The sequence below is a fragment of the Haliotis cracherodii genome, unplaced genomic scaffold, assembly GCF_022045235.1.
Source record: "Haliotis cracherodii isolate W230 unplaced genomic scaffold, xgHalCrac1.p SCAF_6, whole genome shotgun sequence".
Lineage (NCBI taxonomy): Eukaryota > Metazoa > Mollusca > Gastropoda > Lepetellida > Haliotidae > Haliotis > Haliotis cracherodii.
This window is the reverse complement of record NW_027266319.1, coordinates 10,186,185-10,201,747: the sequence shown is the minus strand read 5'-3', so window position 1 is coordinate 10,201,747 and position 15,563 is coordinate 10,186,185. Positions and strand designations below refer to the sequence as shown.

At 41.0% G+C, this 15,563-nt stretch overlaps 1 protein-coding gene across 1 annotated transcript; it reads right to left on the bottom strand.

The window, feature by feature from the left end:
* Positions 1-1,316: 1,316 nt before the first annotated feature.
* On the bottom strand, positions 1,317-15,514 carry LOC139444905 (pre-mRNA-splicing factor ISY1 homolog). Its single transcript, XM_071225912.1, has 11 exons — positions 15,437-15,514; positions 14,653-14,675; positions 13,969-14,020; positions 13,596-13,704; positions 12,036-12,148; positions 11,544-11,605; positions 10,400-10,455; positions 9,636-9,758; positions 6,213-6,325; positions 4,835-4,921; positions 1,317-3,438 (listed from the first exon to the last, which is right to left on the bottom strand). The coding sequence occupies exons 1-11, from the start codon at positions 15,437-15,439 to the stop codon at positions 3,331-3,333; spliced, it is 849 nt and encodes a 282-aa protein (XP_071082013.1). The 5' UTR covers positions 15,440-15,514; the 3' UTR covers positions 1,317-3,330.
* Positions 15,515-15,563: the final 49 nt, after the last annotated feature.

The window sequence follows — 15,563 nt, the reverse complement described above, 5'->3', positions numbered from 1 at the left end:
GTTTCACACACTGTACCCATGTCGGGATTTGAACCCGCGTCTTCGGCGGGCTGCGTGAACGCTTTAACCACTAGGCTACCCGCCCCGCCCCAGTTGATAAGTAACAGTTAAGTCGTGATATATTCTATGATGATGCGAGTCACTCTTGTTTGACAACTATATGGATCTATACCGAAACGTCACATCATAATAGAAAAAAGAAGTTGTAATCAATAAGACATCTTGTCTTTACGAGAAGTTGTCATCAATAATACATCTTGTCTTTACGAGAAGTTGTCATCAATATTACATCTCGTGTTTACGAGAAGTTGTCATCAATATTACATCTTGTCTTTACGAGAAGTTGTCATCAATAATACATCTTGTCTTTACGAGAAGTTGTCATCAATAATACATCTTGTCTTTACGAGAAGTTGTCATCAATATTACATCTTGTCTTTACGAGAAGTTGTCATCAATAATACATCTTATCTTTACGAGAAGTTGTCATCAATAATACATCTTGTCTTTACGAGAAGTTGTCATCAATATTACATCTTGTCTTTACGAGAAGTTGTCATCAATATTACATCTTGTCTTTACGAGAAGTTGTCATCAATAATACATCTTGTCTTTACGAGAAGTTGTCATCAATAATACATCTTGTCTTTACGAGAAGCTGTCATCAATAATACATCTTGTCCTTACGAGAAGTTGTCATCAATAATACATCTTGTCCTTACGAGAAGTTGTCATCAATAATACATCTTGTCTTTACGAGAAGTTGTCATCAATAATACATCTTGTCTTTACGAGAAGCTGTCATCAATAATACATCTTGTCCTTACGAGAAGTTGTCATCAATAATACATCTTGTCCTTACGAGAAGTTGTCATCAATAATACATCTTGTCTTTACGAGAAGTTGTCATCAATAATACATCTTGTCTTTACGAGAAGCTGTCATCAATATTACATCTTGTCCTTACGAGAAGTTGTCATCAATATTACATCTTGTCCTTACTACCCCAGATGTTGTTCTCATCAGAATATAATTACCATGAAGCTGTTTTCAGCGTGAGTGAGTATTGTTTCACCTTCCTTTTAGCAATATTCAAGCAATATCTATGACACCATTAATAGACTTCACACATTGTACCCATGTGGGGAATCGAACCCGGATCTTCGATGTGACAAGCAAATGCTTTAACCACTGGGCTACCCACTAACCCAGATCAATTAAGAAATTTAACCAAGTGTTTGAAGAAGAAAAAAACCCCCAGAAACTCCCACTTGAAACACCCAACAAATAACAAAGCATTACAATCGTTTGCTGACTTGTTGGGTTTATTTTGTAAAATGGTCATGAATCAACGATTCTGTTTCTTGAGGATATATACAAGATGTCATGATATGTACAATGAAGCCATGGATCACACCTGGAATATGAACACATGAAGTATGTAACTATAGCAACTGACATATTTACATAATGAGAATGGTACCTCATATATACAGTGATACACAATGTATGGACATACAAAACAACGGACAGATTTGAATAGTATGACATGGTAATGTCCCATCATAGAAAAAGTAACTTTTCGAGTGAGTGAGTTGGGTTTAACGCTGCTTTTAACAGTATTATTCCAGTTATATCACGGCGTGTCAGCTTAATGTGGGAGGAAAGCCCGAAGTGATGCAGGTCTCAGACGTTAACCACTTCGGTGAAACCCACGAGCACGGGTATGGTGCTGACAAACCTAGAAACATAATCGAGGCGAACCGGGATTCGAACCCACGATCATAGGTTTCTAGTGTGCCCAAGGGACGCAACTCTGCACAGCGAAACGCGGCCCCTTAGACGACTGGGCCCCTCTCAGTGATCAGGAGTCATCAGCAAATGTGTGGAAAACATTGACATATTTTGTGAATTTACAATGAATATGCTTTCCACCCGTTTCCCCGTAACTTTTCGACAAAATACTATCCATCTGCATACAGTGAAACCCATTTAATCATGACGTCATCATTCCACTTAGATGTGTCTGCATTAACCAATGTCCAAAACTCTTGTCATTGTAAAAGAGCAGTACATTTAATATATGTAGACATTCTAAACCGAACTGTCCAGATAGTGGAGGTTCCTGTCTATGGAGCAGACTAACAAGGGTTTCACTGCATTGTCTTAAAATATCAGCCTGATGATTCTCAAAGTGTTTTAACACTTTACAAAGCAGTATTTCAGTTATATCACAGCATCACCAGCAGGTCAGCTTCATCAAGTTGAAATGGGAGAAAGCCCAAAATGGTTCAGGTCAAGGTCGTTTACCATTTTGGTGAAGCCAACAAGCATGGGTATGGTGCAGAGTGTGGTATGGAGAATGATGTTACACATCGTCCACATCACTTTTAGCACAATTTCAACAACATGACGATAAGGACACCAAGAATTACCCATATGACAAGGCCACAATTTAACCACCAGAAACCTGTCCGCACACTGATCTTAGCGCTAGGACGATCGTAACTCCTATACGTTAACTACTTAGGATAGACGTAGCTGAGGTCACTTTGTCGAACGGGGCCCTGGACCCTGTTCCATATAAAGCGATAATAGCGCTACGACAGTCGTAAGTTTATGTTAATGTATGGGAGTTACGATCAGCGGTCTGTAATAATCCAGTCTGAAGCACACAAGCCAGTGAAACGCACTTGGCATGCATCAACCAAATCAGCAAGACTGACCACCCAATCCTGTTAGTCGCCTATTATGACAAGCAGGGTTGCTGAAGACAACAACCAAATCAGCAAAGCCGATCACCCAATCCCGTTAGTCGCCTATTACGACAAGCATGGGTTGCTGAAGACAACAACCAAATCAGCAAGACTGACCACCCAATCCTGTTAGTCACCTATTACGACAAGCATAGGTTGCTGAAGACAAATGTAACATGTATCTTCATGGTGGTTGTGACTTGTGAACTCGTACTAATAAATATGTTACGTGTCACTAGCAAATAAGCCTGTGGTAGAGTAGAACACCATTCAGCTTGTACAACCCCATGCTTGCTGGTGACAGATGCCCCTGTGGTGAGTCAGGCCACAGCTGTCTGCAAGGGAAGTAATAACCCTCTGTTGGGACAAACGACTCTCCATACAAGACACAAGTGGGTGATTAACAGGCAGATGTTTGAATGCGAAGATGTTGATGGTGGTTTGAGATTGTCTTGTGGTGACGTCCTGAGCATGGTAGCTGGAGCAGCCTGTTGTCGGACACATCCGCCACCACTTCGTCACCAGCACTTTATGTGGTAATGGTTTGTGGAGAGAGCACTACGGGTGCTCCCGGTCACACACCCAGCATCTGGCGCACACCCTCCTCCTCCTCAAGGAGACTCTCACTCGCATACTTCTTCAGCAACTCCATCTTCTTCCGCATCACCAGTGCCTCCTCAATCTGAAACACATGGGCGACTGTTTGATTGAGCAATTGATGTGTTGGTTGGTTGGTTGAGTGAGTGAGTGGTTGAGTGGTTGAGTGGTTGAGTGAGTGAGTGAGTGAGTGGGTGGGTGGGTGGGTGGATGGGTGAGTGAGTGAGTGAGTGAGTGAGTGAGTGAGTGAGTGAGTGAGTGTCAGCTCTCTTAAAACACAATATACAGACAAATCACTCCACTAGTGATCCAGATCTAGTAAGGTAACACTATGATTCACAAGCGGTTTATGCAACAGGACACCTGCCATGTTAAGAAGATGACAAGGTGATGACAGTGTTTCAGTCATGGTGATACATCCAGGAAAGCCCTAAGTGAAGCAGATCTACCACTGTGATGAGACTCACAAGCACAGGCTGAGTACTGACAAACCTAGAAACATGATCAGGGTGAATCTGAGATTCGAATCTAAAGTCATATGTTTCTGACAAGCCCCATTAATTGACTGTAAAAGTCCATCTTCCACCCTTGCCGAACTTTGCTGCAATTTTGTGGTTTGACCGTAGTGCCACCAGTAGCGATATGTCCTTCTATGTCCCTCCTATTGATCAATCAGATTCCACCTCTCATATCACTTCACTTTGATTCAAGATGCCCAGTCAAGATGCTACAAGCGATAATCAGGATTTTGTTGTAATAAAATGGGTCCTACCTCGCAAAGTACATCAAATCTCCATAATACCAGCCCAGTTTGGCAAGTGTGGAAACTGGACTTATTAGTCTAAGAGATAGGGTATGTTTATTTACACCGAAAGGTCCATATGGTTTGAATACTTGTAACATTTGCATTATGTCTGGACTATTCAAAAACATATTTCTTACAAAATACATCTTGACCATTTTGCCAGTAGGGGCTGAAGGTGACAGTATGTTTTCAGTTAACTCCCTTGCCTCGGGAAGATGGACAAGCCCAAGGGAGGCTACTCTGCTCAGTTAATGGCAGGGCTCTACACAACTGGGCATCATATGCCCCTGCATGAACCTTGGCAGGAGTGAGTGAGTGAGTGAGTGAATTGGCTTTAACGTTGCTTTGGACAGTATTCCAGTCATATCACAACGTGTCAGCTTAATGTTGGGGGAAAGCTTCAGGTAATGCAGGTCTCAGATGTTTACCACTTCGTTGAAGCCCACAAACCAATGTGCTGACAAACCTAGAAACATAATTGGGGTGAACTGGGATTTGAACCCACAACCATAGGTTTCTGGCATGGCAAAAAAAGATAACTCTGACAGCGAATTTAAGCCCTTTAGACGACATAGCCACCCGTAACCCCAACCATCCTTGAAAGACCAACAATGTAACTAACACCCAGATGCCAGCAACATAGCATGATTCAAACAAAGGGAGATAATCTGCTAACCTCTTTTTGGGAAGGCACTGGGACATGGGCAATAAAGTGTTCAGCAGTCTCTTCTGCTTTCTGGGTTTCTGTGATTTCTTCTTCGATCTGGTAAATAAACAAAAATACATAAACAGTCACTAAATATGCAAGATTTAATTTAACAGTTTCATAAACCTTGTTTGACTTGTTAGTTTCATAAACCTTTGGTTAATGTCGCATTCGGCAATATTCCAGCATATGATGGCAATCTGTAACTAACCAAGTCTGGCAAGACAATCCAGTCATTGACATCATGAGCATCGATCCATGCAATTGGGATACGATGACATGCATCAACCAAATGAGCAAGCCTGACCACCCGATCCTGTAAGTCGCCCATTACAACAAGCATAGTTGCCTTTAACAGAAAGCATGGGTAGCTGAAGGCCTACTCTAACCCGGATCATCACAGGTCTCAATAATGATTGAATTCTCTCCAAACAATTTTTTAGTTTTGAGAAAGATCTATTGAACGGTTAAAGTAAACTTGCCCAGTAACTCCAAATTCTCATGGAAAAACATCTACCATAACTTTCCTGTTGCATACACTTGTATGCTGAAGGTGTCAGCGTCCAACCTCAATGCATTGCGAGTGTTGGGATCTTTATGAAGAGTAACAACCCTTATAAACCGCCAGTGACGTCATACCATTGTTCCCCAGACAGGTTAAATCTCATGAACAGGGATGTTGTCATATCCCCGGGATTTTCTATAATATCGCGGGATTTTGTATAATATCCTGGTGATTTTATTAATACAATTCCATTTATATTGTAACATATGAATGTTTCTCACAAGAAATTTATTTTGAATTTGAACACAATGTAATGAAAAGTAGAATCAAATGACAAATGTTCTCTTCATATGTTCTCTTTATATTCCCGCGAATCAAACACACAACCTTCGTATCTGCGCTGATAAATCACAATGCTTTTAAATATATCTGTTTAAAGCACCCGTACACCAGCAACAGATATTTTACACCCATTTCCTAACATTCATGGAAAGTATGTTTGAAACATACAAATGTTGATAAGTGTTGTTTTAAGTTTCTTTTTCTCGGTTTATAAGTTTGATAAAACACTTCCCTTAGCTTTTTTATGAGATGTAAACCTGAATTCAAGGGATAAAACTGACGCCCCTCGGTTTCATCCCTTGGATTCAGGGTTTTAATCTCATGAACACCCTCTGATGTGTTTATCCTGCATATGGAAACAATGGACATATCATAGCCTAGCGGTCTAATGGTGAGAAATGTTCACTAAGTGATAAGGTCAGAGAGTCAGTGACTGCTGCTTTGTGACGTGGAGAACATGTCGTCGTCCTGACGACCTACAACACACCCTCCCTGCCTCACCTCCTCTGGCAGGTAGATTTCCTCCTCGGTTTCCATGGCGTCCTCCTCCACCACTTCCCCGCGACTGATCTTCTCCTGCTGCTCTTTCCAGTCCCTCACTTTCTTGGCCACACCTGGCAGGACGAACAACAACAACAACAACCTGTATCTACACACCTGGCAGGACAAACAACACAACAACCACCTGTATCTACACACCTGGCAGGACGAACAACAACAACAACAACCTGTATCTACACACCTGGCAGGACGAACAACAACAACAACCTGTACCTACACACCTGGCAGGACGAACAACAACAACAATCTGTACCTACACACCTGGCAGGACGAACAACAACAACAACAACCTGTATCTACACACCTGGCAGGACGAACAACAACAACAACAACCACCTGTATCTACACACCTGGCAGGACAAACAACAACAACAACAACCTGTACCTACACACCTGGCAGGACGAACAACAACAACAACCTGTACCTACACACCTGGCAGGACGAACAACAACAACAACAACCTGTACCTACACACCTGGCGGGACAAACAACACAACAACCACCTGTATCTACACACCTGGCAGGACGAACAACAACAACAACAACCTGTAGCTACACACCTGGCAGGACGAACAACAACAACAACCTGTACCTACACACCTGGCAGGACGAACAACAACAACAACCTGTACCTACACACATGGCAGGACAAACAACAACAACAACAACCTGTACCTACACACCTGGCAGGACGAACAACAACAACAACCTGTACCTACACACCTGGCAGGACGAACAACAACAACAACAACCTGTATCTACACACCTGGCAGGACAAACAACAACAACCTGTATCTACACACCTGGCAGGACGAACAACAACAACAACCTGTACCTACACACCTGGCAGGACAAACAACAACAACAATCTGTACCTACACACCTGGCAGGACGAACAACAACAACAACAACCACGTGTAGCTACACACCTGGCAGGACAAACAACAACAACCACGTGTATCTACACACCTGGCAGGACGAACAACAACAACAACCTGTACCTACACACCTGGCAGGACGAACAACAACAACAACCACCTGTACCTACACACCTGGCAGGACGAACAACAACAACAACAACCTGTACCTACACACCTGGCAGGACAAACAACACAACAACCACCTGTATCTACACACCTGGCAGGACAAACAACAACAACAACCACCTGTATCTACACACCTGGCAGGACAAACAACACAACAACCACCTGTATCTACACACCTGGCAGGACGAACAACAACAACAACAACCTGTATCTACACACCTGGCAGGACGAACAACAACAACAACCACCTGTACCTACACACCTGGCAGGACGAACAACAACAACAACCACCTGTACCTACACACCTGGCAGGACGAACAACAACAACAACAACCTGTATCTACACACCTGGCAGGACGAACAACAACAACAACAACCTGTACCTACACACCTGGCAGGACAAACAACACAACAACCTGTACCTACACACCTGGCAGGACGAACAACAACACAACAACCTGTACCTACACACCTGGCAGGACAAACAACACAACAACCACCTGTATCTACACACCTGGCAGGACAAACAACAACAACAACCACCTGTATCTACACACCTGGCAGGACAAACAACACAACAACCACCTGTATCTACACACATGGCAGGACAAACAACACAACAACCACCTGTATCTACACACCTGGCAGGACAAACAACACAACAACCACCTGTATCTACACACCTGGCAGGACAAACAACACAACAACCACCTGTATCTACACACCTGGCAGGACGAACAACAACAACAACAACCTGTAGCTACACACCTGGCAGGACGAACAACAACAACAACCTGTATCTACACACCTGGCAGGACGAACAACAACAACAACAACAACCTGTACCTACACACCTGGCAGGACGAACAACAACAACAACAACCACCTGTATCTACACACCTGGCGGGACGAACAACAACAACAACCTGTACCTACACACCTGGCAGGACAAACAACAACAACAACAACCTGTATCTACACACCTGGCAGGACGAACAACAACAACAACAACATGTACCTACACACCTGGCAGGACGAACAACAACAACAACCTGTACCTACACACCTGGCAGGACAAACAACAACAACAACCTGTATCTACACACCTGGCAGGACGAACAACAACAACAACAACAACCTGTACCTACACACCTGGCAGGACGAACAACAACAACAACAACCTGTATCTACACACCTGGCAGGACGAACAACAACAACAACCTGTACCTACACACCTGGCAGGACGAACAACAACAACAACCACCTGTATCTACACACCTGGCAGGACAAACAACAACAACAACAACCTGTACCTACACACCTGGCAGGACGAACAACAACAACAACAACCTGTATCTACACACCTGGCAGGACGAACAACAACAACAACAACCTGTAGCTACACACCTGGCAGGACGAACAACAACAACAACAACATGTACCTACACACCTGGCAGGACGAACAACAACAACAACCTGCATTCACCGAGGGCAACTGTACACGTGTCTTAACATTTACCCTGTGTTCAAAATGTACTGTATTTGACATCATAAGTGCCCTGGGCATAAATGTACATGGGGGGGAGGGGGGAGGGGGGGAGAGGAGGAGAGAGAGTGCACTTAAAAACCATTCACATTAAATGATATTTATTTGAGATTGAGAGGTAAAGAAAGGCCTCGTTCAAATGTTGAAGAAAACTAAAACCTTTTTGATTATAGTTACTTGGAATTATATACCCCTTCTACATGGCTGCATTTTAGTGTAACCCCCTCTACAGTGCTGCATTTTTGTAACCCCTTCCACACTGTTGTGTTTTTTTGTAACCCCCTCATAAGTGCTGTGTATTTGTAAACCTTGCTACACCGCAGCTTTTTTTGTAACCCCTTCTACACTGTTGTGTTTTTTTGTAACCCCCTCATAAGTGCTGCGTTTTTGTAACCCTTGCTACACCGCAGCTTTTTTTGTAACTGATTCTACACTGTTGTGATTTTTTTGTAACCCCGTCTACAGTGCTGCGTTTTTGTAACCCTTGCTACACTGCTGTGTTTTTTGTAAACAATCTACAGAATACACAAGAAAATACAGACTGTCCGTTAAATATTTGGGCTTAGTATTGGGCGCCAATATAGATTACTTACAGACTGGTCTAGAAGTTGGTCTGGGTGCTTATTGGAGTGGGATGCTTAATACAACAAACACGGTAAGTTATCAGCCCAACAAATGGTGTTTCAATGACCGACAGATTGCTGGGGCTGCCAGACTGCCCAAATGTAGTCCCATGTAAGGAAAGCAGCCGATGTGATGCTGATATCTACCTTGCTTTTCTATTTCCTGCTCCTGGGGGATAAGTATCCCATCATCCTCATCTCGGTAGCCATAGTAATCAGCATCTATATCCTTCATTAGCTCTGCTCTGGTCTTCCGAGGCTGGGGCGGAGCTGTAATATGTTACCATGGTTACAGAGATTGTAAGACCATGCAATTAGTTCAACTCTACAATTTGTCCTAAAGTTCTATAACTTCTGAGCTACAATATTAGATTTCCATTTATGTATTGAAGAAAACATTTGATAATTATTTTTTCATTCGAGTATCAATGCATATCATATTGTAAATTCTATTGTTCGAACCATGATATGATGATTGAGTGAGTGGGTTGGGTTATACAATCTGTTCGCAAAGAGAGTGGAAGATCACTGGTTCTATCCCTGGCCGTGACATACCAAGATGGTACTTGTTGTTACCCTGCCTGGAGATCAGCATCAAGGAGATAAAACAAGGTTTGTTGGCTTGGAGTCAGCAAATGTGTCTGAGTAAGGAAAAACTGTGGCATGGTGTTTCAGTTGTCTAGCACTATAAAACTGGCATTAGTCCAGACTAGTACAAGCAGCCACGAAAATATATGTGCAATAATTTTAACCCATTCCACCTAACCTCAACCCACAACTGTATAGTACTTGCTGTATAAGTATAATATGTTGTAGAATGGGCTAGTGACCCCTTGACTGAATAAACCTCACTGTCATTACAGGCTTTCATTAAACTGAATTGAACCATGAAACTGAAAAAAATATCTTACGTTCTTGTTCAAATAATTCTCGAACACCTGGCAAATCCTTGGCTGCTCCAAAATATCTGGAAGAAGATTCAACAGAACATTATACCCTAAGGGATGCAGTATAGATTAATATACATTAATGTTATCATTCAACATGCTCGTCTCAATGATAAGCACACAATCTCTGCAACACATATCATTAACATTCATTAAACAAGTAGGAATAAGGATGTAGGAATAAGGAGTGAGTGAGTGAGTGAGTGAGTGAGTGAGTGAGTGAGTGAGTGAGTGAGTGAGTGAGTGGGCCATGTTTAAGGACATCGCTTGCAATCATGACAGCTTGTAACAAGTCAAGTCCGAGCCAGGCAAACCAGTGACTACTAGCATGAACAGTCCAAATGTCAAGCACAACACACCAGCTTCTGACTTGGAAAATACATGGTGACATTGTGGAACTATTGGCAATTATGATAAAAGTTTTCCCTTGTAATCATGATGATAAAAGTTTTCTCTTGTAATCATGATGATAAAAGTTTTATCTCTTTCAATCATGATGATAAAAGTTTTATCTATTGTAATCATGACGATAAAAGTTTTATCTCTTTCAATCATGATGATAAAAGTTTTATCTCTTTCAATCATGATCATAAAAGTTTTATCTCTTGTTATGATGATAAAAGTTTATCTCTTGTAATCATGATGATAAAAGTTTTATCTCTTATAATCATGATGATAAAAGTTTTATCTCTTTCAATCATGATAATAAAAGTTTTATCTATTGTAATCATGATGATAAAAGTTTTATCTCGTGTAATCATGATGATAAAAGTTTGATCTCGTGTAATCATGATGATGAAAGTTTGATCTCTTTCAATCATGATGATAAAAGTTTGATCTCTTGTAATCATGATGATAAAGTTTATCTCTTGTAATCATGATGATAAAAGTTTATCTCTTGTAATCATGATGATAAAAGTTTTTTATCTCTTTCAATCATGATGATAAACATTTTATCTCTTGTAATCATGATGATAATTTTTTTATCTCTTGTAATCATGATGATGAAAGTTTTCTCTTGTAATCATGATGTTTAAAGTTTTGAAAATGTTACAATAAATTGTTTATTTATATACTTATTAAGAACCTGGACCCCGTGGCTACTCACTTGTACCCTCTGTTGCCTGGGACCTCCTTCCCCTCATGGTCCAGCATCCTAGGACCAGTCCTCTGGAAACAAAATCAGTTAAAGATAAACAATAAAAACGCATAATCAATTCTAACTTGAAATAAAAAGATGTGTATTTGCGCTCATTTTTGCCATCTCCAAACACAACGAATGAGATTTGAACGTGTACAAAGAACTTAATGTGATTTTTGTGGCCATTTTGCCAAATATTACCCCCCAAAAATATCAAATTTCATTATGAGTTTGTTATGGAAAGTACTAGCTATTTCAGAGTTAAGTTACTTGAAAAGAATCTTGTTTCTTCTAAAATACAAACTTTATTTAAACATGTCAAAGTCAAGGTTTCTCAGTGTATTAGTTGGTGGTAGGTTCAAAGTGTGACCTGTACACATCATCTTCCTCATGTGCAAGCATCCCTGACCCTCGGGGGCCAGCAGCCTGCCAGCAGCCCGGCTGCTGTAGTGTGTGTACCTTGTAATCTGGCCCCCCCAGCTCCTTGATGCGGTCCTCCCAGTGACCCTTCTCCCTCAGCAGCTTGTTGATCTCATCATTGAGATCCCGCAGCTTGAACTCCCCCAGACCAGCTGGAACACAACAACGTCAAGTTACCCACCAGCAGCATACTAATCTTCTTCTTGTACTTCGGGGCATTTATCATCTTATACGTATGAGTTTAATAAATAAATGGGTAATAAAAACTAAAATGGCATAATATTTTTTGAAAGAACAATATCCAAATGTTTTGAGTTTTCATGTTTGAGCATGGTTGATGTCAGCAGATATTTACAATCAGAATGAAGGAGTCTTGAGGGTGAAAACATTTAGACGTTCACAGTGGTAGTCAGGGGCTGTTCCATTGATGCACTGATTGTCTGAGAGAGAAAATTGTAGTCAATGCAAACTTGTACTGGGAGCCACTGAAGAGACTTAAGTATTGAGGTAATGTGAGCGGGCTTGGATGTTAATGTCATAATCACAACGATGGCAGTCTGCGTCTTTAACCACTAGTCTGAGGCCTGAGTCTAGTTCGGTCTGGTTTGGTCTGCTAACAACAGTCCATACAACACCACTAAACTCTACTGAAAATAATTATTACAAATGAGAGCAAGATTCTTGCACAGACTAAGAAGGTGTGAGGTGACTGAGTGGGTGACTGTTCCACAACACAATCATCAGCAATGATAATGCTCTTGTCGCTACATCTTGGTGGTCTGTACATCATGTACGTAATCAGGCCCGGACCAGGCCAACCTGTTCCTGTAGCTTACACCTGTACAGTACACCACTGGATAATCTTCATGATCACTTCAGTAGTCATGTACGTTGGTTGGTTGTTGGTTGATTTGTTGTTTTACGCTGCACTCAGCAATATTCCAGCTATATGACTGCCGTATGTGAAATAATCGAGTCTGGACCAGACAATCCAGTAATTGACATCATGAGCATCGATCCATGCAATTGGGATCAATGACAAGCATCAACCAAGTCAACGAGCCTGACCACCCGATCCCGTTAGTCGCCTTTTACGACAAGCATAGTCGCCTTTTACGGCAAGCATGGGTTGCGGAAGACCTATTCTACCCTGGAATCTTCACGGGTAACGTCATGTATGTAATCAGGCCCGGACCAGGCCCCTGTTCCTGTACAGTACACCACTGGAAAATCTTCATCATCACTTCAGTATTTTGTTCAACTGTCACAGGATTTACATATATTGTATTTGGCACACTTGGCAATATTCCAGCTTTATGACGGCGGCCTGTAAATAATCATGTCTGGGCCAGACGATCATGTGATTGATATTATGAGCAACAATCCATGTTGTCGGGGTACAATGACACACTATCAACCAATTAGCCTGACCCCCTGATCCACCAAGTTGCCTCTTCCGACCAGCATTGGTTGCTGAGGACTTATACTAACCCACAATGCCACTGGGGTTTGTCTTGTCCTGTAATTCTCAGACTTATGTCATACAGCTGTAATCTTGTGACTATGGTGCAAACCTCACTTACTCATTCTTCAACTTACCATTCTGGATTTGGGCCACCTTCCTTGATACTTCCCCTATGATCTGCCGGCGCCATTTCTCAGCCTTACTCACGTCCTCACAGTCAGAGGCCAAATACGGACGTCTTTCCTAGCAAGGACAATATATGGAAAATAATCAAGTCTACATTGTCCAGTGACTGACATCATGAACATCGATCCCACAAATGGGATATGGTGACATGCAACCAATCCAATCACCGAGTCGGACCACCCGAACAATGAAGTCGCCTCTTGTGACAACCATAGGCAACATTTGGAGAATTTCTTTCCATGTCAGATAAAAGTCAGTATGTTAAGAATGATAAGAACTTGGAAAAGGGGTCTTGCACATTTAATACTCTCAGCACGTTACCTTTTCTCTTGTTCCGTCTAAATGTGCAGCTCGCCATCTGGCAAGTGTCGTCCTGAAATTGAGGAGTATTATATAAGTGAAACTTGTTTTAAAAAAATACACCATTTATGCCATGTACATTTCGTAGACACTGGCCAATTATAATGATCGTGGGTCCGCACAAGAGGCAAATGGTACTGAGACAATTGTGATTGCCATGCTTCTAAATGTGTACTATGTATACAATGTACAACATGGACATTATTAGGTATGAACAGTCAGGGTGTCCTCTTGAAAATGTGGGTTTTCAATTCCAACTACAAACTAAAGCTTTTTGCGTACAGAAGTGAATGCTCATACTGCTCATATTTTATATACATAATATTATATAACTTTCCCCTGTATTCACCAAGTTCACAAACACATGCAAATAATAGCCTGCTACCTCATTAAAAAATTGGGGATATATCGTGATACTTTCGAGTATATAATTTCCAATTAATGACACCCCTATTCATAATGTATTGGACATGTTGGATGCTTTTAATGTTGGATATAGATGTTAGATGCAGAAATGATTGAAAGTAATAACAATATACACCACGTACAATAGTACACACCTGACAGAACAGTAGAAGATAATATTGCCATCGGTAACACAAAAAACACCAATGTTTTACACAGTATATTACACTAAATACTTACATTGCCTTTTCACTATTACGTGCCTGTTTAAAAAAAAACAAGAACAAGTTTAACAAAACTACACTTTTAAAAATGATATCATCAGGAATGTCATAATCATAATACTGTCATTGGAATATTCTGTTATATTATATGATGACAGACTGTAAATAATTGAGTCTGGAGCAGACACTTCAGTGATTGACATCATGAGCATCAATCTATGCAATTGGGATATGATGACATGCATCAACGAAGTGAGCAAGCCTGAACACATGATCCCATTAGTCGCCTCTTACGACAAGAATGGATTGCTGAAGATAAGTTCTAACCTGGATCTTCACAGGTATCTGATGACAGTGAATGTCAAGCAAACAGGTCAGGGATAACCATAGATTGATGTATAATTAATATGTCAGTCGAATGAAGCTACCCCAAACGATGTATCGCCATGTATGGCGCTTAATATGATAAAAATGGGAATATTTTGGCATAGATTGTATATCTGACCTGGCAAACAATGGGTAGTTTCATAAAAATGGGATATGAAAGTCCGAATTAATATCATAAATGTTTTTGATTGAAGTAACTGTCAAATAAGTATGATTATGTCAACAACCGTTACAATCCTGGACTTAAAGTTGCATGTATTTTCAAAACTCAGAGCTTGATGTGTTTTAAAGATAAAAACAGGAAAAAAACTAGTGTTTGTGTACCTATATGGTAAGTAAAACTACTTTTAGTAATGACGATATTGCGTATGTTGATGTTTTCAAAGTAAATGTTACAATCCAGTTCTCATTACCATTTTTATGAAGAATCCACAGAGAATCAATGTGTACGGAAAACGTTTTCAGCTCTCAATGTTACAGGAAGTTGCTTCTTAACAGTCGAAAAGCTTTAGATAGTATTATCTCTTACACAAAAATATG